The sequence below is a fragment of the Haliotis rubra genome, unplaced genomic scaffold, assembly GCF_003918875.1.
Source record: "Haliotis rubra isolate DU_JTF1 unplaced genomic scaffold, ASM391887v1 Scf61, whole genome shotgun sequence".
Lineage (NCBI taxonomy): Eukaryota > Metazoa > Mollusca > Gastropoda > Lepetellida > Haliotidae > Haliotis > Haliotis rubra.
The window spans coordinates 931,012-954,113 of record NW_025767313.1 but is presented as its reverse complement, the minus strand read 5'-3'; the positions used below and the strand labels follow the sequence as shown (position 1 = coordinate 954,113).

At 40.8% G+C, this 23,102-nt stretch overlaps 1 protein-coding gene across 1 annotated transcript in view; it reads left to right on the top strand.

Moving 5' to 3' along the window:
• Positions 1-23,102, top strand: part of LOC124255850 (fibrillin-2-like) — a 102,553-nt gene that overhangs the window by 78,388 nt on the left and 1,063 nt on the right. The window contains 25 exon segments of the mRNA XM_046689795.1: positions 2,184-2,231; positions 2,442-2,567; positions 2,977-3,105; positions 3,379-3,504; positions 4,421-4,543; positions 4,798-4,923; positions 5,307-5,432; positions 6,443-6,568; positions 7,220-7,372; positions 7,493-7,558; positions 7,890-8,015; positions 8,513-8,632; positions 8,930-9,052; positions 9,184-9,303; positions 11,767-11,892; positions 12,121-12,270; positions 14,687-14,740; positions 17,076-17,201; positions 17,403-17,525; positions 19,090-19,209; positions 19,846-19,974; positions 20,545-20,658; positions 20,984-21,106; positions 22,078-22,180; positions 22,355-22,679. Coding sequence (XP_046545751.1) covers positions 2,184-2,231; positions 2,442-2,567; positions 2,977-3,105; positions 3,379-3,504; positions 4,421-4,543; positions 4,798-4,923; positions 5,307-5,432; positions 6,443-6,568; positions 7,220-7,372; positions 7,493-7,558; positions 7,890-8,015; positions 8,513-8,632; positions 8,930-9,052; positions 9,184-9,303; positions 11,767-11,892; positions 12,121-12,270; positions 14,687-14,740; positions 17,076-17,201; positions 17,403-17,525; positions 19,090-19,209; positions 19,846-19,974; positions 20,545-20,658; positions 20,984-21,106; positions 22,078-22,180; positions 22,355-22,679 — 3,131 coding nt within the window.

Sequence of the window (23,102 nt, the reverse complement as noted above, 5' to 3'; positions counted from 1 at the left end):
ATTAGTAGGTTTACCCACAGAGGAACACACATAAGTGATGCTAGTAGTAGCCTTGCCTACTGAGGAACACCTGTAAGTGATGCTATTAGTAGCCTTGCCCACTGAAAAAAACCCATAGGTGATGCCAGTAGTAGCCTAGCCCAATGAGAAACACACATAAGTGATGCCAGCAGTAGCCTAGCCCAATGAGAAACACACATAAGTGATGCCAGTAGTAGCCTTGCCCAATGAGAAACACACATAAGTGATGCTATTAGTAGCCTAGCCCAATGAGAAACACACATAAGTGATGCCAGTAGTAGCCTTGCACACATAAGTGATGCTATTAGTAGCCTGGCAATGAGAAACACATAAAGTGATGCCAGTAGTAGCCTTGCCCAATGAGAAACACACATAAGTGATGCCAGTAGTAGCCTAGCCCAATGAGAAACACACATAAGTGATGCCAGTAGTAGCCTAGACCAATGAGAAACACACATAAGTGATGCCAGTAGTAGCCTTGCCCAATGAGAAACACACATAAGTGATGCCAGTAGTAGCCTAGCCCAATGAGAAACACACATAAGTGATGCCAGTAGTAGCCTTGCCCAATGAGAAACACACATAAGTGATGCCAGTAGTAGCCTTGCCCAATGAGAAACACACATAAGTGATGCTAACTTTGCATAGGTATGTCCACGTTAATAGTGATATCAGTTCTTGATCTATCATTTTAATAGAGAATATTATGATTATGCATGGTTAATCAGTGATAGACACTAGTAGTGTCCAGTTGGTTATGCTTGAAATTTCAATATTAAAGCATCAATAGAGGCCCAGTGGTAAAGCACTTGCTTTTCCTGACAAGAGCCTAGCTAGACTCCAAACGATTGTAGGAAAAAAAGTAACAGGAGAAAATATATACCATCTAGATTTTCTGATAACCCTACTACTTATTCTTACAAGTTACTAGTATGCAGTAAAGATCATGAAATTATTCTAAATGTAGCAAAATATGTTAAACATTGTTTGCCTCTCCGCAATGTATAATCATTGTCACTTTCACTATATCATCATATATTAATGTTCAATGATGTACATGGGCCGATGGCCTAAAGAATGAATAAACGATATAACTATAACTAGGAAAAAAAGTCCGCGGAAAAAAAGTCCTTGGTAAAAAAAGTACCGGAAAAAAGTACTATTGTAATAAAAACCTATTTATTCATCAACTTTGATGTCAAATACTTTAGAAATTTTGTTATAACACACACATATGGGTTATTAAATAGATAAATTGATCTTTTATCTTTTTAATGACACTTATAAAAACATGAAGTACTCACATACAAAGGGTGATTAAAAGGAAGCATTCAATATATACATAAGTCTTTGATCTTTTAAATGACATTTAGAAACATGAAGTACATACATTTTGTGATTATAACGGATAGAAGGGTGCCCCCTATGTTTCCACCACGTGTCTGAAATGACATCCCAGACCTATGCTGTATGGCGTGGTAGTAAACATTACAATGAATACAAGTCATTTGTGAATAAACATCATTGAAGGATATTATTTTATGGCTCTTCAATCACTTTACTATTATCTGATCACATATGATTATGTGCCATGTGATTGTATACACCATCATCTTTGAATAATTCTTCCAAGAATTTGTCGTCTTCAAAGATTGTATCAAAATCCCAGAGAAAGAATTTGAGGTGGTAATGTTCCTCATGCAAATTCATGCAGCGAAAATAGTACGGTATTAGAGCCAACGTATTAATGTGCAGTTATTAGGCCATCATTTTCAGGTATGTCGAACAATATTCGACAAGGGTAATTAACCAATCAGATTGCGGAAAGCACTCACTATTGGTTTACAATCATCATTATTCTGTAGTAGTAATTAAAGTTGAAAACCTCTGTAATGTATACAGGATCTGTCTATTTTACATTTGTGGTATAAACATACAATACATGAAAGTCAATAAACGCTATGAAAAACTATGAAAAACTAAAACTACTGTCAAATATTCCTTTTTCAAAATAAGGGGACTTCAAAAATTCCTTTTTTTTCGGAGGACTTTTTTCCTAGGCAAATTTAGGACTTTTTTCCACACACCCTCATGTCCAGAACTGAAAGTACCCGGTTCAATACCCCACATGGCTGACATTGTGTTGTGTTTGTTGTTTACAGGGGAATACAGACAACTCTGTGTGGAAAGCCCTATGGGAGGAATGGACAGTAAGTCTACAGTGTTATATACATTGATCCTCTACATAACTCCACACTTTACAAAATGTTGCACACAAAGCCTTTCTATCAAGCCACTTCTCCTTCCATAAACTAATGTCAGGAAAGAAACATATTATAAAGATGAATCTCTCACAACATATAATGTCACACTTTTAACAAACTCCCAGAAAAGATGGTGTATATTGTTGTGTTTTACAGAGATCAACGAGTGCCGGATACTCCCCAGTCTGTGTGAGAATGGCCGTTGTATTGACACAGACACTGGTTTCCGATGTCAGTGTTACCCTGGTTACAAGTACGACCGTACAACTCATGTTTGTGAAGGTAAAGCATCGTTCACCACCACAGAAGATGTACAGGCAATAACATTTATCAGTTAGTTCCATCTGAGTTTAAATATAATGATATACACCTTTAACAGTTTTCAAGTGTACATGCTCAGTGCAGAGTTGTATCACCAACTTGGTAAACATCTACAAACTTTACCTTGCCTGACATCCTTCTAACTTCAGCCTGATAATTATAGCCTTAATTCTACATCATTCAGCCATATGTTAGAGAGCGCATGGGTTTGACTCTCTCTCTCTCTCTCTCTCTCTCTCTCTCTCTCTCTCTCTCTCTCTCTCTCTCTCTCTCTCTCTCTCTCTCTCTCTCTCTCTCTCTCTCTCTCTCTCTCTCTCTCTCTCTCTCTCTCTCTCTCTCTCTTACTCACTCACTCACTCTCTCTCTTCAGATGAGGATGAGTGTCGCGGTACTCTGTCACCCTGTGTGGGCAATGCTGTGTGCGTGAACACGGAGGGTAGTTACGAGTGTTCCTGCGGTGATGGGTACAGACTCAAGCCAGACCGGAGAAGCTGCCAGGGTAGGTATCACACATCTCCCACTCAGGCAACAGTACTGTACAAGACCAGTGTCAGGACTTCATGGAACTGAACATTTCAAGAGACATGGTTGCAAATGACTTTGCACATGAGATAAGTTTATATTTATGTCAGATGTTTGTTTCATTTCCTCTCCTAAACATGTACTGTCCTCATCTCAACATGTCAGATGTTATCTACTTACCCAAGGAGAATTTAAAGAGGGTTGAGGAGGTGATACACATGTTATGATGAAAATGACCTCTCTATTACAGACATAAATGAATGTCTGGAGGATCCGGAGGTTTGTAGCAATGGTGACTGTGTCAACACTGCCGGCAGCTTCAGCTGTATCTGCCATGATGGCTTCCGACTGTCTTCACGAAGAGATTCCTGTTCTGGTATGTCCTCAACTGCCACAACTTAGTAGAGGTTCCATGTGTTATCATAATTCAGTTCCTATGATAATATACACATCTACATATCTGGTGAAAAGTAGCTTATTACTCTCCATTTCATCTGACACAAGGTATATTTTATATTCCAATATACTTTTGAACAACATCTGTATTAAAAGTTGAAGTCAAGAAAAGAAGAATGATGAGGTGAGGTGAGGTGGAATTGTGTATGTGTGGCTGCTTGTACTAGCCCAGACTTAAGCTGGTTTTATGGTGCTAGCCCACTGAGATACCATGCCACAGTGAAGCATGAATACCCCACTCAGACACATTATACTGACTCCGAGCTGACCAGTCCTTGTTGTACCCATTAATGCCTAAGCCCCAGGCAGGGACCAACAAGTACCATATTTTAACGTCTTTTGGTATGACGCGGTCGGGGATCGAACCCGCTAACCATTCCGCTCCCTGGGCGGACGCTCTAACCACTACACCACGTAGGCGGTTAGAAGAATGATGAGATGCTTAAATAATTACATGTCCAACTACAGTAAAGTATGGTGATCTTAACCCCCGCATAAAATACAAATCCTAGCCAAAAAACAAACTGGCCTGTCGTACCAAGCGATGGTATGAGATGGTATTTGTTGTTACCCTGGAATTACATGGAATTATGGGATTAAACAAGGACAGGTTGGCTCGGAGTCAGTCTGATGCGTCTGAGTATGGTATCTACGTTAAAGAGCGGCATGGTACCTCAGTGACCGGTACAGAATGGCACACATATGTATGCCTCTCACTATCAAAGAAACAATCTTAAACTCCATTCTACCTTACCTAATCTCACCTGTCAGTTTTGTCATCAGCAAGTTCCTGAACCCAACTGTATGAACCTTCACCTCCATGCTACCTCTTCCAGATATTGATGAATGCCAGGCATGGCCGGGGCGGTGTAGGAACGGAACTTGTCACAACACAATCGGCAGCTTCAGGTGTACCTGCAATGGTGGATTCCAGGTTACAGAGACGGGAGACTGCGTTGGTAATATATATAATCATTTCACTGTCAATGTTTCTAATGTTTTAAATTATATAAAATCCAACGTAACATATGTTATATTTGGGATTACAGATTCTAGTACTTTTGTTGGGTCGAGTCCCATCCGGGATTCAAACATACAACCTCAAATTTGACTCCTATGTGACATTTGACCACTTTCTAAATGGCATTGTGTATTTACATAAAGTCTGATTTTGCAAGTTTTTGCGTGATGTTTTGTGGCACTTTCTCCCCAGATATGGATGAGTGTCGTATGCTGATGGGGATCTGTCAGAATGGCCGCTGCCAGAACACACTTGGCAGTTTCCGGTGCCAGTGTCAGACAGGCTACACTGAGTCTTCTGACAGACAGAACTGTAGAGGTAGGCCAGGTCCAGGTGTCAAAATGTGCTTCAGGTTTTATGTTTGTTTTATGTTCTCAACATATCTAGATTTGGTGAAGAGACCATAAATCATGAAAGAATTCTTGCAATGTCCTGATTAAAGTCTGAGCCAATGATAATATATCAGTATAAAGATGGGGGATTTTCTTGACTTTCTGAGTTTCAGTATTGTTGACCAGTCTGTCAATAATTCTTGATAATAAGCAGTTGATTTTTACTGCACAAATTTCTTAGATGACACATAACATTATTGCTGAATTTAAATGATTTGTGTTCCAAATGTGCATCATTCATTCAAAGTGAATGTATTTGCCATGTGGCCATTAAGAAATCAATACTCCTCTACCTCTTGTACATTTCAGATATTGACGAGTGTGCAGAGATCAGTGGGACCTGCAGGCGGGGCACCTGCCAGAACACTGAGGGGTCCTACTTATGTCAGTGTTTAGAAGGCTTCCAGAAGTCTCGCAGGGGGGATGAATGTGTTGGTGAGTACAAGGGTTGAATGTGTTGGTGAGTACAAGGGTTGAATGTGTTGGCGAGTACAGGATGTGAATGTGTGGGTGATTACAGGGTGGTGAATGTGTGGGTAAATACAGGGTGGTGAATGTGTGGGTAAATACAGGGTGGTGAATGTGTGGGTAAATACAGGGCGGTGAATGTGTGGGTAAATACAGGGTGGCGAATGTGGGTGAATACAGGATGGTGAATGTGTGGGTGAATACAGGGTGGTAAATGTGTGGGTGAATACAGGGTGGTGAATGTGTGGGTGAATACAGGGTGGTGAATATGTGGGTAAATACAGGATGGTGAATGTGTGGATGAATACAGGGTGGTGAATGTGTGGGTAAATACAGGGTGGTGAATGTGTGGGTAAATACAGTGTGGTGAATGTGTGGGTAAATACAGGGTGGTAAATGTGTGGATGAATACAGGGTGGTGAATGTGTGGGTAAATACAGGATGGTGAATGTGGGTGAATACAGGGTGGTGAATGTGTGGGTGAATACAGGATGGTGAATGTGGGTGAATACAAGGTGGTTAATGTGTGGGTGAATACAGGATTGTGAATGTGTGGGTGAATACAGGGTGGTGAATATGGGTGAATACAGGGTGGTGAATGTGTTGGTGAATACAGGATGGTGAATGTGAGTGAATACAAGGTGGTTAATGTGTGGGTGAATACAGGATGGTGAATGTGTGGGTAAATACATGGTTGAATGTGTGGGTGAATACAGGATGGTGAATGTGTTGGTGAATACAGGATGGTGAATGTGTGGGTGAATACAGGGTGGTGAATATGTTTTTGAATGTATGATGGTGAATGTGTGTGTGAGTACAGGAGTTGAATGTGTAAATGAGTACAATGAGGTGAATATGTGTGAGAGTACTAAGGGAACGAATGTGTTTGCAAGTTCAGGGCTTGAATGTGAATCATCAGAATCTGAAACTCACATCGTAAGACATGTTGGCATCACTGTTCTTCCTCTCTGTTCCAGATGTGAATGAATGCCGCACTATCTCCAACATCTGCTACAACGGGGATTGCCGCAACACTGTTGGTGGATTTGTCTGTACCTGTCCTCCAGGTTATGTCCTCAGCCAGGACGGGCAGAAGTGCAGAGGTGAGGTCAACATTCTGCTTGGTTGCATAACGTCATCTTGCTCAGAGACAGAATTTTTAACCCAAACTTTTCTTTGTGACTTCTTCTATCTAAGTGGGTCTGCAAAAATGAGAATTTGTAAAAATTTAATTTTAATAGTTTTTGAAAATATTCATTTAAAAAACAACAAAGCCAAGAGGGTTGACACTGGATGAAATATAGATCTAGCACTGTATGAAACTTAAAACAATATCCATTCTTCAAGTTGTTTGGAAAGTGTTTTCTTCTTTAAAACCACCAATCTCAGGGCGCAGATATTTTGGTAGGAAATGTTACACAACAATGGCATTTACAAATTAAGTTTCTTAAACATTACCGCCATATTACTTACTCAGAAGCTTAAAGCTATTATTTTGTCTTGCATGGACATTTTTAGCATTTCGATCAAAACCAGCAAGGATTCCCTAGACTAGTGCTTAGTTAATGAGAATATATAACATTTATAGATAAAAAACTACAATTGAGTCCCATGAGAGATTTGAAACCTCCGCCAATCTAAACATGCCACATATAGGACTTAGCATTATAGTAAGGGTTGGGTAGAAGGAAAATTTAAAAAAATTACCCATGCCTTGCAGGACAGACTAACAGTTCCTCAGCATCATTTTTCAGATGTGAGAAGTGGACTCTGCTTCTCTCGGTTTGACAATGGCCGCTGTCTGGCCCCGAAGCCACTCAATATGACAAAGGCTGACTGTTGTTGTTCCATGGGCCAGGCGTGGGGAGCGTACTCTGACTGTGAGGTGTGTCCTCGTGCTGGAGAAGGTAATCTTCTGTTTTATTTATCAGTTAACCATATATGTTTCTCACATATATACTCAGTATCATTAACTGAATGGATTTGGAGGCTTCTGTACCTATTGTTTTCTTTCATCTGTGTTTCAGCTGGCTATGAATTCCTATGTCCTCAAGGTCAAGGTTATGTTATTACTCCAGGGAAGTTCATGACAGGTGAGTGAGTGAGTTTGGTTTTACGCTGCTTTTGGCAATATTCCAGCAATATCATGGTAGGGGACACCGGAAATGAGCTTCACACATATGCAGAATCAAACCCAGGTCTTCAATGTGACAAGTGAACGCTTAAACCACTTGGCTACCCCACCTCCCCTTTAATGACAGGTGAGTAGTGTTGTGTATCAGGAATGGTCAATACAGAGATGGATGGTGGATAAACATGACAATGTCGAAATTTTTCATATTTTTTTTAAAAACCCATTTATTTTAGATAATGTTTCATAAACAAATATGGCACAGAAGTGAAAAAGATGGTGTTTCTTTTCAGATATGAATGAGTGTTTGAAGTTCCCCGGTGTATGTGTGAATGGTATCTGTGTCAACACGGATGGTTCATTCCGGTGCGAGTGTCGTGCTGGCTACACCCTGGACAGCACAGGACTGGTTTGTATCGGTAAGTAGCACAGCACGTATTCAGGAAAAAGACATACCATGGATGTATTTTAACAATGCCAACAATGATTGTGAAAGAAAACCTTTTTCTGAAAACATCAGATGGCAATTAGAATTGTGTAGATTGAATTCTCTGACCAATTAGAATTGAGTAGATTGAATTCTCTGACCAATTAGAATTGAGTAGATTGAATTCTCTGACCAATTAGAATTGTGTAGATTGAATTCAAAGTTAACACATGCAGATAAATGGCAACAGCACTAGCATCTGTATCGAAACATCACACTTACGACATGAAAGAAGTTGTTCTTCATAAAGCTTTTCCCAACTTTTAAAATGCCACGCAAAGAAGTTACAGAAAATGATTGGGCCTGCTAATTCTATTTTTTGTTTTATGAAATGGCTATGCGAAGAAGAAATCAAATGAATAAAACTATCTGAACTTTTTTAATATGATTATTGTAATTATTTCCACAAGTTAAATGTTCCCACTGCAGATGCGAACGAGTGTCAGGATGCATTCATGTGTGGTAATGGTACCTGCACCAATACAGAAGGCAGCTTCCAGTGTTCCTGCAGGCAGGGCTTTGCTGCAGGGCCCCATGAGACATGTGAAGGTACCAGTTCCTTGCTAAACGTGAAACCTATAAAAACTTCAGAACATTCCATATGCTGTAATACAGCTATGTCTTGAAGTAAAACTGATGACAGTTTGGTACTGAGCCATAAAATGGCAAACATATAATGTAAAACCAGTTTGCTGATTGCTAAAGATATTCAAAAGGTATTCTGTGATTATTGTGTATGATATCTAAAATGTAGTCTATAAAAAGTATCTGAGACATATTCTATTTTTTTATTTTTAACTTTATGTATAATTTTGTACAGTGAAATATGAGTTTTTCATCTTGTAGATGTGGATGAATGTAGCAGTCCATTGAATTCCTGTGCTTTCCGCTGTTTGAACATTCCTGGGTCTTTCCGCTGCGTGTGTCCCATGGGATACAGGGTGGCTGACGACGGCGTCCATTGTGAAGGTGAGTGACGAAGGGGTAGATATGCAAACAATGTTAAATCTTATCACAAAGAAACATATTACACTTTACTGTTGAAAGGTTCCATAAAAGGTACTGACACAAGGTATCTCACTTCGAAATGACTGTTCCAGATGTGGATGAGTGTTTGACCCCAGCCAACAACTGTAAATATGACTGTAAGAACATCATTGGCTCCTTTCTCTGTGTCTGCCCGGAGGGATTCAAACAGGTCGGCATGGATCAGTGTGCAGGTGGGTTGCTTATTTGATACATAAGTGTACAGGTAAGCTGGTTGTCTGATATATAAGTGTACAGGTAAGCTGGTTGTCTGATACATAAGTGTACAGGTAAGCTGGTTGTCTGATACATAAGTGTACAGGTAAGCTGGTTGTCTGATACATAAGTGTACAGGTAAGCTGGCTGGTTGTCTGATACATAAGTGTACATACATAAGTGTACAGGTAAGCTGGTTGTCTGATAGATAAGTGTACAGGTAAACTGGTTGTCTGATAGATAAATGTACAGGTAAGCTGGTTGTCTTATACACAAGTGTGCAGGTAAGCTGGTTGTCTGATATATAAGTGTACAGGTAAGCTGGTTGTCTGATATATAAGTGTACAGGTAAGCTGGTTGTCTGATACATAAGTGTACAGGTAAGCTGGTTGTCTGATATATAAGTGTACAGGTAAGCTGGTTGTCTGATACATAAATGTACAGGTAAGCTGGTTGTCTGATACATAAGTGTACAGGTAAGCTGGTTGTCTGATAGATAAGTGTACAGGTAAGCTTAGATAACTGTACAGGTAAGCTTGTTGTCTGATATACAGGTGTACACATAATCTGGTTATCAGTTGAGTTGGTTGTTTAATAGAATGGGAGTGATGGTTATTGGAGAGATCAAAGTTCAGGTGAGATGGTTATTGGAGAGATCAATGTTCAGGTGAGATGGTTATTGGAGAGATCAATGTTCAGGTGAGAAGGTTATTGGAGAGATAAATGTTCAAGTGAGAAGGTTATTGGAGAGATCAATGTTCAGGTGAGATGGTTATTGGATAGATCAATGTTCAGGAGAAGGTTAATGATCAATGTTCAGATATAAGTGTACAGGTAGATGGTTGTCTGAGAGATCATACATATGTTCAGGTGAGATGGTTATTGTTGAGATAAATGTTCAAGTGAGAAGGTTATTGTTGAGATAAATGTTCAAGTGAGAAGGTTATTGCTGAGATCAATGTTCAGATGTGATGTTATTGGAGAGATCAATGTTCAGGTGTGATGTTATTGGAGAGATCAATGTTCAGGTGAGATGGTTATTGGAGAGATCAATGTTCAGGTGAGAAGGTTGTTGGAGAGATAAATGTTCAGGTGAGAAGGTTATTGGATAGATAAATGTTCAAGTGAGAAGGTTATTGGAGAGATCAATGTTCAGGTGAGAAGGTTATTGGAGAGATAAATGTTCAAGTGAGAAGGTTATTGGAGAGATAAATGTTCAAGTGAGAAGGTTTTGGAGAGATCAATGTTCAGGTGAGAAGGTTATTGGAGAGATCAATGTTCAGGTGAGATGGTTATTGGAGAGATAAATGTTCAAGTGAGAAGGTTATTGAGAGATCAATGTTCAGGTGAGAAGGTTATTGGAGAGATAAATGTTCAAGTGAGAAGGTTATTGGAGAGATCAATGTTCAGGTGAGAAGGTTGATTGAGAGATGTTCAGGTGAGAAGGTTATTGGAGAGATCAATGTTCAGTGAAATTGGAGAGATCAAAGTTCAGGTGAGATGGTTATTGAGATCAATGTTCAGGTGAGATGGTTATTGGAGAGATGTTCAGGTTATTGGAGAGATCAATGTTCAGGTGAGATGGTTATTGGAGAGATCAATGTTCAGGTGAGATGGTTATTGGAGAGATCAATGTTCAGGTGAGATGGTTATTGGAGAGATCAATGTTCAGGTGAGATGGTTATTGAGAGATAAATGTTCAAGTGAGAAGGTTATTGGAGAGAATAAATGTTCATGAGATAAATGTTCAAGTGAGAAGGTTATTGCTGAGATCAATGTTCAGATGTGATGTTATTGGAGAGATCAATGTTCAGGTGTGATGTTATTGGAGAGATCAATGTTCAGGTGAGATGGTTATTGGAGAGATCAATGTTCAGGTGAGAAGGTTATTGGAGAGATAAATGTTCAAGTGAGAAGGTTATTGGAGAGATAAATGTTCAAGTGAGAAGGTTATTGGAGAGATCAATGTTCAGGTGAGAAGGTTATTGGAGAGATAAATGTTCAAGTGAGAAGGTTATTGGAGAGATAAATGTTCAAGTGAGAAGGTTATTGGAGAGATCAATGTTCAGGTGAGAAGGTTATTGGAGAGATCAATGTTCAGGTGAGATGGTTATTGGAGAGATAAATGTTCAAGTGAGAAGGTTATTGGAGAGATCAATGTTCAGGTGAGAAGGTTATTGGAGAGATCAATGTTCAGGTGAGAAGGTTATTGGAGAGATCAATGTTCAGGTGAGATGGTTATTGGAGAGATAAATGTTCAAGTGAGAAGGTTATTGGAGAGATCAATGTTCAGGTGAGATGGTTATTGGAGAGATTAATGTTCAGGTGTGATGTTATTGGAGAGATCAATGTTCAGATGAGATGGTTATTGGAGAGATCAATGTTCAGGTGAGATGACTACCACATGTATGTGCCTGTAATTTGATTGATTGTATTCACAGATATCAATGAGTGTGCTACCCAGCGTGGTTTATGTCAGCACGGTCGCTGTCTCAACACAAGGGGAGGATACAGATGCAGGTGTAACCGTGGTTACGAACCTAGCGCCAATGGCAGGGCCTGTCTTGGTGAGATGCTATTCAGTTTTAAATCTGTACTTGCTGAGATAATAAGTTTTCTTCCTGTAGAAAACAAATTGTGCATAAACAGATTATGTGATGGTTGATTTGGCTAAAAAAGTTTAGTTGCCCAAATGAGCGTCGACTCTAAAGTCTACAAAAATATTACTGTGTCAAAAGTTGATAAAATATCATCTTCAGTTGGGACAAAATATCAAAAACATTCCTCTGAAACAGATCGACGTCAAGACTTCTGCTACCCATCCTTGACTGCTGGCCGCTGTGTGCGTACACCAACTGTATCTCGGACAACCAAGGCCAAGTGCTGCTGTGCAATGGCAGCTGCATGGGGGTCAGGCTGTGAGAGGTGCCCCTCTGTCAACACAAGTAGGTCATAGGGCTTCCCAGGGTGTCACTGTACAGTATGGTTGTAAGGAGGGGTCAGGCTGTGAGAGGTGCCCCTCTGTCAACACAAGTAGGTCATAGGGCTTCCCAGGGTGTCACTGTACAGTATGGTTGTAAGGAGGGGTCAGGCTGTGAGAGGTGCCCCTCTGTCAACACAAGTAGGTCATAGGGCTTCCCAGGGTGTCACTGTACAGTATGGTTGTAAGGAGGGGTCAGGCTGTGAGAGGTGCCCCTCTGTCAACACAAGTAGGTCATAGGGCTTCCCAGGGTGTCACTGTACAGTATGGTTGTAAGGAGGGGTCAGGCTGTGAGAGGTGCCCCTCTGTCAACACAAGTAGGTCATAGGGCTTCCCAGGGTGTCACTGTACAGTATGGTTGTAAGGAGGGGTCAGGCTGTGAGAGGTGCCCTCTGTCAACACAAGTAGGTCATAGGGCTTCCCAGGGTGTCACTGTACAGTATGGTTGTAAGGAGGGGTCAGGCTGTGAGAGGTGCCCCTCTGTCAACACAAGTAGGTCATAGGGCTTCCCAGGGTGTCACTGTACAGTATGGTTGTAAGGAGGGGTCAGGCTGTGAGAGGTGCCCCTCTGTCAACACAAGTAGGTCATAGGGCTTCCCAGGGTGTCACTGTACAGTATGGTTGTAAGGAGGGGTCAGGCTGTGAGAGGTGCCCCTCTGTCAACACAAGTAGGTCATAGGGCTTCCCAGGGTGTCACTGTACAGTATGGTTGTAAGGAGGGGTCAGGCTGTGAGAGGCCCCTCTGTCAACACAAGTAGGTCATAGGGCTTCCCAGGGTGTCACTGTACAGTATGGTTGTAAGGAGGGTCAGGCTGTGAGAGGTGCCCCTCTGTCAACACAAGTAGGTCATAGGGCTTCCCAGGGTGTCACTGTACAGTATGGTTGTAAGGAGGGGTCAGGCTGTGAGAGGTGCCCCTCTGTCAACACAAGTAGGTCATAGGCCTTCCCAGGGTGTCACTGTACAGTATGGTTGTAAGGAGGGTCAGGCTGTGAGAGGTGCCCCTCTGTCAACACAAGTAGGTCATAGGGCTTCCCAGGGTGTCACTGTACAGTATGGTTGTAAGGAGGGGTCAGGCTGTGAGAGGTGCCCTCTGTCAACACAAGTGGGTCATAGGGCTTCCCAGGGTGTCACTGTACAGTATGGTTGTAAGGAGGGGTCAGGCTGTGAGAGGTGCCCCTCTGTCAACACAAGTAGGTCATAGGCCTTTCCCAGGGTGTCACTGTACAGTATGGTTGTAAGGAGGGGTCAGGCTGTGAGAGGTGCCCCTCTGTCAACACAAGTAGGTCATAGGGCTTCCCAGGGTGTCACTGTACAGTATGGTTGTAAGGAGGGTCAGGCTGTGAGAGGTGCCCCTCTGTCAACACAAGTAGGTCATAGGGCTTCCCAGGGTGTCACTGTACAGTATGGTTGTAAGGAGGGGTCAGGCTGTGAGAGGTGCCCCTCTGTCAACACAAGTAGGTCATAGGGCTTCCCAGGGTGTCACTGTACAGTATGGTTGTAAGGAGGGGTCAGGCTGTGAGAGGTGCCCCTCTGTCAACACAAGTAGGTCATAGGGCTTCCCAGGGTGTCACTGTACAGTATGGTTGTAAGGAGTGAGGTCAGGCTGTGAGAGGTGCCCCTCTGTCAACACAAGTAGGTCATAGGCCTTCCCAGGGTGTCACTGTACAGTATGGTTGTAAGGAGGGGTCAGGCTGTGAGAGGTGCCCCTCTGTCAACACAAGTAGGTCATGGGGCTTCCCAGGGTGTCACTGTACAGTATGGTTGTAAGGAGGGGTCAGGCTGTGAGAGGTGCCCCTCTGTCAACACAAGTAGGTCATAGGGCTTCCCAGGGTGTCACTGTACAGTATGGTTGTAAGGAGGGGTCAGGCTGTGAGAGGTGCCCCTCTGTCAACACAAGTAGGTCATAGGGCTTCCCAGGGTGTCACTGTACAGTATGGTTGTAAGGAGGGGTCAGGCTGTGAGAGGTGCCCCTCTTTCAACACAAGTAGGTCATAGGGCTTCCCAGGTCACTCAAGCACTGTGAGGGTAGGGGCGCAGGTTGTGCAATACCCATATAGTTGATGAATCCAAGAAAAGGGGCCCTATTAGCAGTAGAATAGTGACCTGATACTCTTTATCAAATGCACTAAAGATATTGCATGAACGATCACTATGGCTAAATAGTTATTGTCCTTTCTGTTTGTTAGCCTGCTCAAGATATGTCAATCATATAAGTAAGATATGCATATTGTTATCTTGCATTTTGCTGAAGTGATATACAGAGCTGGTCTGATGATCCAGGTATATATTAAGATGATGGGTTTGTTGCTGAGGGACTCTTTGCATGATTATTTTGACTCTGTGTATCTCAATATTCCCTTTGAACACAATGTGCTTCCAGTCCAGTACAAGCAGCTGTGTCCACAAGGCCCTGGCTACACTCCAGATGGACAAGGTAGGATGTCATCTGCCAATATAGCCTATAGCCATATGGTTTACACCTGGTCATTTTAGCCACTGAGTGATTTACACCTGGTCATTTTAGGTGTTCCATTAAGGGTGACTGAGTATATTAATGCTTTACACCTAGTCATTTTAGGGTGACTGTTCCATGATTTACAATCATTTTAGATGTTCCATTAAGGTGACTGAGTATATTAATGATTTACACCTAGTCATTTTAGGTGTTCCATTAAGGGTGACTGAGTATACTAATGATTTACACCTAGTCATTTTAGGTGTTCCATTAAGGGTGACTGAGTATACTAATGATTTACACCTCATCATTTTAGATGTTCCATTAATGACTTATATTAATGATTTACACCTAGTCATTTTAGGTGTTCCATTAAGGGTGACTGAGTATATTAATGATTTACACCTAGTCATTTTAGGTGTTCCATTAAGGGTGACTGAGTATATTAATGATTTACACCTAGTCATAGGTGTTCCATTAAGGGTGACTTATACACCTAGTCATTTTAGGTGTTCCATTAAGGGTGACGGAGTAGTCATTTTTAGGTGTTCCATGAGGTGTTCCATGAAGGGTGACTGAGGGTATATATTAATGATTTACACCTCATCTAGTCATTTTAGGTGTTCCATTAAGGGTGACTGAGGTGACTGGGTATATTAATGATTTACACCTAGTCATTTTAGGTGTTCCATGAAGGGTGACTGAGTATATTAATGATTTACACCTAGTCATTTTAGGTGTTCCATTAAGGGTGACTGAGTATATTAATGATTTACACCTAGTCATTTTAGATGTTCCATGGGTGACTGAGTATATTAATGATTTACACCTAGTCATTTTAGGTGTTCCATTAAGGGTGACTGAGTATACTAATGATTTACACCTCATCATTTTAGATGTTCCATTAAGGGTGACTGAGTATATTAATGATTTACACCTAGTCATTTTAGGTGTTCCATTAAGGGTGACTGAGTATATTAATGATTTACACCTAGTCATTTTAGGTGTTCCATGAAGGGTGACTGAGTATATTAATGATTTACACCTAGTCATTTTAGGTGTTCCATGAAGGGTGACTGAGTATATTAATGCTTTACACCTAGTCATTTTAGGTGTTCCATTAAGGGTGACTGAGTATACTAATGATTTACACCTCATCATTTTAGATGTTCCATTAAGGGTGACTGAGTATATTAATGATTTACACCTAGTCATTTTAGGTGTTCCATTAAGGGTGACTGAGTATATTAATGATTTACACCTAGTCATTTTAGGTGTTCCATGAAGGGTGACTGAGTATACTAATGATTTACACCTAGTCATTTTAGATGTTCCATTAAGGGTGACTGAGTATATTAATGCTTTACACCTTCATAGGTGTTCCATTAAGGGTGACTGAGTATACACTGAGCTATATTAATGATTTACACCTCATTTTAGGTGTTCCATTAAGGGTGACTGAGTATATTAATGATTTACACCTACATTTTAGGTGTTCCATGAAGGGTGACTGAGTAGTTCATTTTAGGTGTTCCATGAAGGGTGACTGAGTATATTAATGATTTACACCTAGTCATTTTAGGTGTTCCATGAAGGGTGACTGAGTATATTAATGATTTACACCTAGTCATTTTAGGTGTTCCATTAAGGGTGACTGAGTATACTTAATGATTTACACCTGACCATTAAGGGTGACTGAGTATATTAATGATTTACACCTAGTCATTTTAGGTGTTCCATTAAGGGTGACTGAGTATATTAATGATTTACACCTAGTCATTTTAGGTGTTCCATGAAGGGTGACTGAGTATATTAATGATTTACACCTAGTCATTTTAGGTGTTCCATTAAGGGTGACTGAGTATATTAATGCTTTACACCTAGTCATTTTAGGTGTTCCATGAAGGGTGACTGAGTATATTAATGATTTACACCTAGTCATTTTAGGTGTTCCATGAAGGGTGACTGAGTATATTAATGATTTACACCTAGTCATTTTAGGTGTTCCATGAAGGGTGACTGAGTATATTAATGTTCCATGAAGGGTGACTGAGTATACTAATGATTTACACCTAGTCATTTTAGGTGTTCCATTAAGGGTGACTGGGTAAATTAATGGCCATGGACCCTTAGTTACTTCAGCTGCCAGTATCATGTTACCTAACAGACACCCTATTGTCATTATACATACTCATAGAAGAATGTCAGTGCTGCTGAAACTAGTGGATTATGAAGCCATATGTATATCCCATAATAGGCATGGATGTTTGGGTATCATTGATAACAGGTCTCACATCTCACATCACTGTTTCAGATATTGATGAGTGTGCAGATATGCCTGATGCATGTGCCAATGGCCGTTGTCTGAACACGATGGGCTCCTACAGATGTGTCTGTAACAAGGGCTACAAGACTGATGCTTCTGGCAAGAGATGTATTGGTAGGTATATAGTGCACAGTCTTATGCAGTAAATAAAGACTTGGTCTGTTCATGTTTAGAAATATGGATTGACAAATAAATTGGATTTATGGAATCTTGGAAATGGTTATCCTTTGACCCATTGTATAAATAATATATACATTATCATTTTGAGTGTTTATAATGTTAAGACAATTTGAAGGTTATCTCCCTTGATTTCAGATATTGATGACTGTCGGCTTGATCCCAAGCCGTGTGAGTTCACGTGTCAGAACACAGATGGGAGCTTCCTGTGTACTTGTCCTCGTGGATATGTTCTCAACCCTGACGGCAAGACATGCAGAGGTCAGAGAATTATTTATTATATTCCTGGATTTCTAAATTCAAATACAGTCACATTAACTATCTACATACATATGTATACATTAGTGCTCATTCATAGGAAAACACACATTTGTCAGTAGCTTTCAAAACAGAGGTGCACAGATGAGCAGTTGCCCAAGGTGCCATGATTCAGAATTGTGTTCCTTAGTCATGCAAGGATCCGGTGACAGTGGCCAGGTGGTTAAAGGTCACATGCAACGCAAAACACAACTTTGCAGATTCTGATACCTTTCGGTATGGACTTACAATAACAAATTATCAAAAATGCAAATTCAACTTATAAAGTTGAAAAATAATGTGATGAAAAAAACACTATGAAATCGGAGTTTCACTAATTCACTAATTTCACCCCAGCGCTCAGGTGAAAAGAGGTTCCAACAGCTGTGCTGCGCTGCCCCCATAGCGCATGCGCAGTGATTAGGTTCATGCGGCTTGAACCGAGAAGGCGAAAAACACAGCAACATGCAAGGATTATCGCTGTGGTCGAAGTTGAAAAGATGTTTCTTGTGATTACAAGCATCTTTGGTCTGCAGTAATAAAAATACACTGGTCCCATACTTTTTCTTATATGTTTTCACATCTTGCTTTTGGGGGTTAGCAGATTTGCAAACCAAGTTTTCAAGAAAGTGTAGCATTAGAAATACTAATTTCTTTGTTAAAAATTGCTCAGCCTGAAAACTGAAATGTTTTAATACATGTCAATGGAAACATAGAAAAATATGTTGATTGTGATAAGCAGTCTTTGTCACAGACAAAACTCAATGTCTGTTTTATTGACACCTATGTGTCTGCCTGCCTGTCTGCTAATGACAATATGTCAATCATTGACCACATGCAATTTGAACTTGAAATGTATCAGGCTATACACCATAAACAAAATACATTGAATTATGGCTCGTGCTCCTGAATTCTGTCTCTGTCACATTATGTAATTACACAGACAGGCAGGTGTGATACTTGTACACATGACATGTTATTATGTCTGTGGGTTGCAAACAAATAGCATCAATTTTTCTCGGATGACAAAACTCAGATTGTCAGTTTCAAGTCCTGCTTTGTACTTGAACGAACGACAGTTTCCAGCCACGCAGTAGTTCACCATCTCAGTATTTGTTGTTTGGATCGAACGCAAATGCAGAAAAAATGAGCATGTATTTACCAGCTCTGACTGGGTTCGGTCTCCTGGGTGCTTCGTTTCGAGGGAAGTAAACCCAAGTACCAAATATTGCACTTTTGATTTGCAATTGTACGCTTATAATTTTGTTTATTTGTTTTTTACATAATCAGCAATGTGTATTATATGTCATGAATAAGTGATAATTGTGTTTTAATAATGTTTGTTTTTTTGGTTGCATGTGACCTTTAAGACCCTTGGTTTATCAGCATCTTGCCTGTACCCATGGGTTTTACCTTCAGCACATTTTCCTCACACCTGTGATATTACTAAAATACTGTTCAAAGTAGGTTAAACACATCTCACTGAAAGCAAGATCAGAACATGATACCATACTGACCTTCATTGCAGACCTTGATGAGTGCACAATGATGCAGCACAACTGCCGGGACCGGTGTGTCAACACTCCTGGCAGCTTCGAGTGCGAGTGTCCTCCTGGCTACAGGAAAGGCAGGACCAGGCAATGTGATGGTGAGACTAGAGGACATTGTGTAGTGTCTTTCATATCCTTAACGATAACCACATGGGAATTAATTTCTATTCTAAAAAATATGAAAAGTTTCTATAAAATTCAGTTTGAACTAAAGAGACTGCTTCAGTGCGATTACCGATTGAAAGAGGTGAGGTGAAATTGGGTTTTACGTCGTGCTTGAGAATGTTTCGCTCATATGACGACGTGCATGCATGTGTATGTGTATGTGCGGCTGCTTGTACTAGCCCAGACTGAAGCTGGTTTTATAGTGCTAGCCCACTGAGATACCATGCCGCAGTGAAGCATGAATACCCCACTCAGACACATTATACCGACTCCGAGCCGACCAGTCCTTGTTGTACCCATTAATGCCGAGCGCCAGGCAGGGACCAACAAGTACCATATTTTAACGTGTTTTGGTATGACGCGGTCGGGGATCGAACCCGCGACCTTCCACTCTCCGGACGGACGTCTCTAACCACTACATCATGGAGGCGGTCCCCGATTGAAAGAACATTGGACATAGATCTGTGATGAGATAATAATATATCAGCATCAAAGTCTGATTGATTCACATGTCCTCCTAGTACAGCAGAATAAGTGAATAATGAAGCTACCAATTCTGTTGTTTGCAGACATTGATGAGTGTGCTGACTCCCCCAACCTGTGTAGACCTGTTGGGACCTGTCGCAACACTCAGGGCAGCTTCCGCTGTGAGTGTCCCCGGGGCTATAGGACAAGCAAGGATGGCAGCAGGTGCATTGGTTAGTATTGTATCAATACAGGTATCACAGAAATTAGGAAACGGTTTGCAAGTAGGACATTTGACCGATATAAAATCAGCACCAAATACTTGACATCCATCATGACAAAACTATAGTTCTAGTCATCTTTAAAAACTGATCAGACATCTTATTAGAACTGAGTTTCAGGTTATGAGTAACTGAAAGTATGCCCCTATATGGAAATAGGGGAGGTGGGGTTGCCTCCTGGTTAAAGCATTTGCTCGTCATGCTGAAGGCACAAGTTCGTTTCCCCACAAGGGTACAATGTGTGAAGTCCATTTCTGGTGTCCCCTGCCGTGATATTGTTGGAATATATTGCTGAAAGCAGAGGAAAATCATACTCACTCACTCACTCACTCACTCATGGAAATATTTGTGAATGGATATGGTCATGAGAACTGTGATAACAGAAAGACGATTAGCTAATAAATACTTTATATAGTAAAACAAGTGCTTTGTCAATGAGCCTGATGAATGTAGTATGTACAAGACTGTGAACTATTCATGATGGTCACAAGCGATGACCAGATATGATTTCTTTGTGTCCAGACATGGACGAGTGCGAGGATGGACAGTGTGAGGGCGAGTGTGAAAACATACCGGGCAGCTTCAGATGTGAATGTCCACCAGGCTATACACAACACTACAGTGGACAGTGCTACGGTCAGTACAACTTACCTCTATCACACTGCCTGTAAACTCTCAACAACGGCCTTTCTGTATGTTTAACATAGCAATTTATCATAGAGCATAGAACCTTTTCAACTTAAATGTGCAGCTCATATTTGCATGGATGACAATATTCAGATTCATATAGACAGACTGAAGAAATAAATGATAAATGCAGTGCAAGTACAGACAGGAACCAGTCTTACACAGGTCTGGAGTGAGCCACTAACTGATGCTTTAGATACATCAGACAACAACTGTGAAAAGAAATCTGTATAAAGAAGTGTTTAGATGAAATAATGCCATGTTGCTGTTGTAGATGAGAATGAATGTATGGACCAGTTCCTGTGCGGCGTCGCCATCTGCATCAACATACCCGGCAGTTTTGACTGTCAGTGCAACGGCGGACAGACATTTGACATGCAGATGTCCACTTGTGTCGGTATGTGTCATGGGAGGAGATATAAATATTATACAATACATAACCTAATTGTGCACATCAGTGAAACTTATAACTAATTATCCAACAGGACTGCTTCTTCTACAGAGAAACTAACCGTTAAGTAGACCTCTCAGATGATTGCACAAAATGGCAGTAGATCTTTTGTTAAACTCTATCATCATTTGACACCAGAAAACCAGAATTGTTTGAGTAGAAATAGGTTTAAATGGAACCTTTCCCTAATCATTTTATATAAGCAAAATCAAAACAGAAAGTGTTAAGTAAATAGTCCAGGGTTAGATCCTTGAGTCATTACATTTGACCAACTTTGGTATTAACTGTACTCACCATGGCCAGACAAATTGCTGATGCAGCATTAAGAAATATTCCTTGTCTCTTTCACCATTGGTTTAGTAGAAACAAACCATTAAGAAGGTAGTGCCTCAGTCAATGGTGTAGTCAGAAACACAAAGCTGCAGCATTCATCAGATGGAAACACTCTTTTTGGAAAAGTGGCAAGTCAAATAACAGGATACTTTTTGCAAAGTCGCTTGTTATGCAGCTGAAAACAAGATACAGCTATAGGTTATATTGTAAATCCTGGACATACAATGTTCCTCAGCCAGTCACAACACAGTACCCACTTATTGCTGCAGAATTATCCTGGCTGTGTCCTTGATAGTGATTTTGTCAAATCATGTATTATGTAAAGGTAGTATTATGGATTTCAACATTTGTAGTCTTTGACTGGACATCGTACAGTTGGTACTTTTATCACATACATGCTCAACAGCAGCTGGTAATACAGATAGTGGTACTTAAACATGTTACAGGTATTAACATTTTTGGTTTCTATTTAAGGGACTGGTCATATGTTATGATGGAAGTGCGGTGGTTTGTAACTAATACATATTTTGCCGACCTTCCTACATTTTATGTAACATTGTTGTCAAATACTGTCCATGTTTCAGACCCCAATGCCTGTGGCGGCAACCCATGTGTGTTTGGCTGTTCTCCCACTGCACAGGGCTTCTCTTGTGGGTGTCCTAATGGATACCAACCCATAGGACAAGGGTAAGAATGTACACAGCATTTGATGAGGAACAAACTCCTCAAAGTCAAGACATATCTGAAATTAGGTCATGTTGTTATTTACTATTAGTACTATCTCAAATTAGTGAAACACAGTAAGAAACTATGCACAGATTCCTTGCTGCCTGCATGTAAGCAATGTGTGTGATGTTTCAGTCACTGCATCTCGACGATCACCCCTCCAGGCAGTAGTGGCAGAGAGGAGAGAGTGTACCCTGAGGGGGTGCAGCTGCCCCATGAGGCAGGCCCCTCCGGTGGGAAGCTGCCTCCAGGAGAAGGATGCTACCAGTGTGACCATGAGTTTGGGGATCTCCCTCTCACCAAGAGAGCCAAGAGAAGTTTGCCAGACTTTGATGAGGAGGAGGAGGAGGACTTGGAGGCACACATACACAAGTTTGAGATGAATCCTAAGGCTGAAATGGAGAAATATAGAAGCAGGCAAAAGAGGGATATATATTTACAACGTAAAATACACAGACATGTGAGTTCAGTTTTAATGTTTAACCAAGAAAAATATAATCTAACTAGAGACTTATGTATAAGACAAAATATTATGGATGTCAACTTCTTCTTTATTTTTTACACAACGTTTCTGAACTTTTCCTTGCCCTTTCATCAGGTGACTTATGATTATGCTTTTGAGCCAGTTAACAAGCCTGCAGCTAATTTGTTATGTCTGCAGTGTATGAAATAAACCCAAAACCCAGCCCGACATCTGGGCTGGTAACTTCAAAAACTTACCATCCCAGAAGAGATTTAACCAGTCCTTCTTAAATACTAAATAGACAGTGCCAGTGGACATGTTATCTGAATATTTTTTTCCACCCTTCCATCGGGCTGGCTAGCTGTAAAATTAGACCGTCCGGGAGAAATCTAGCCCGTCTGGGGCAGTTGGACGGGCCTT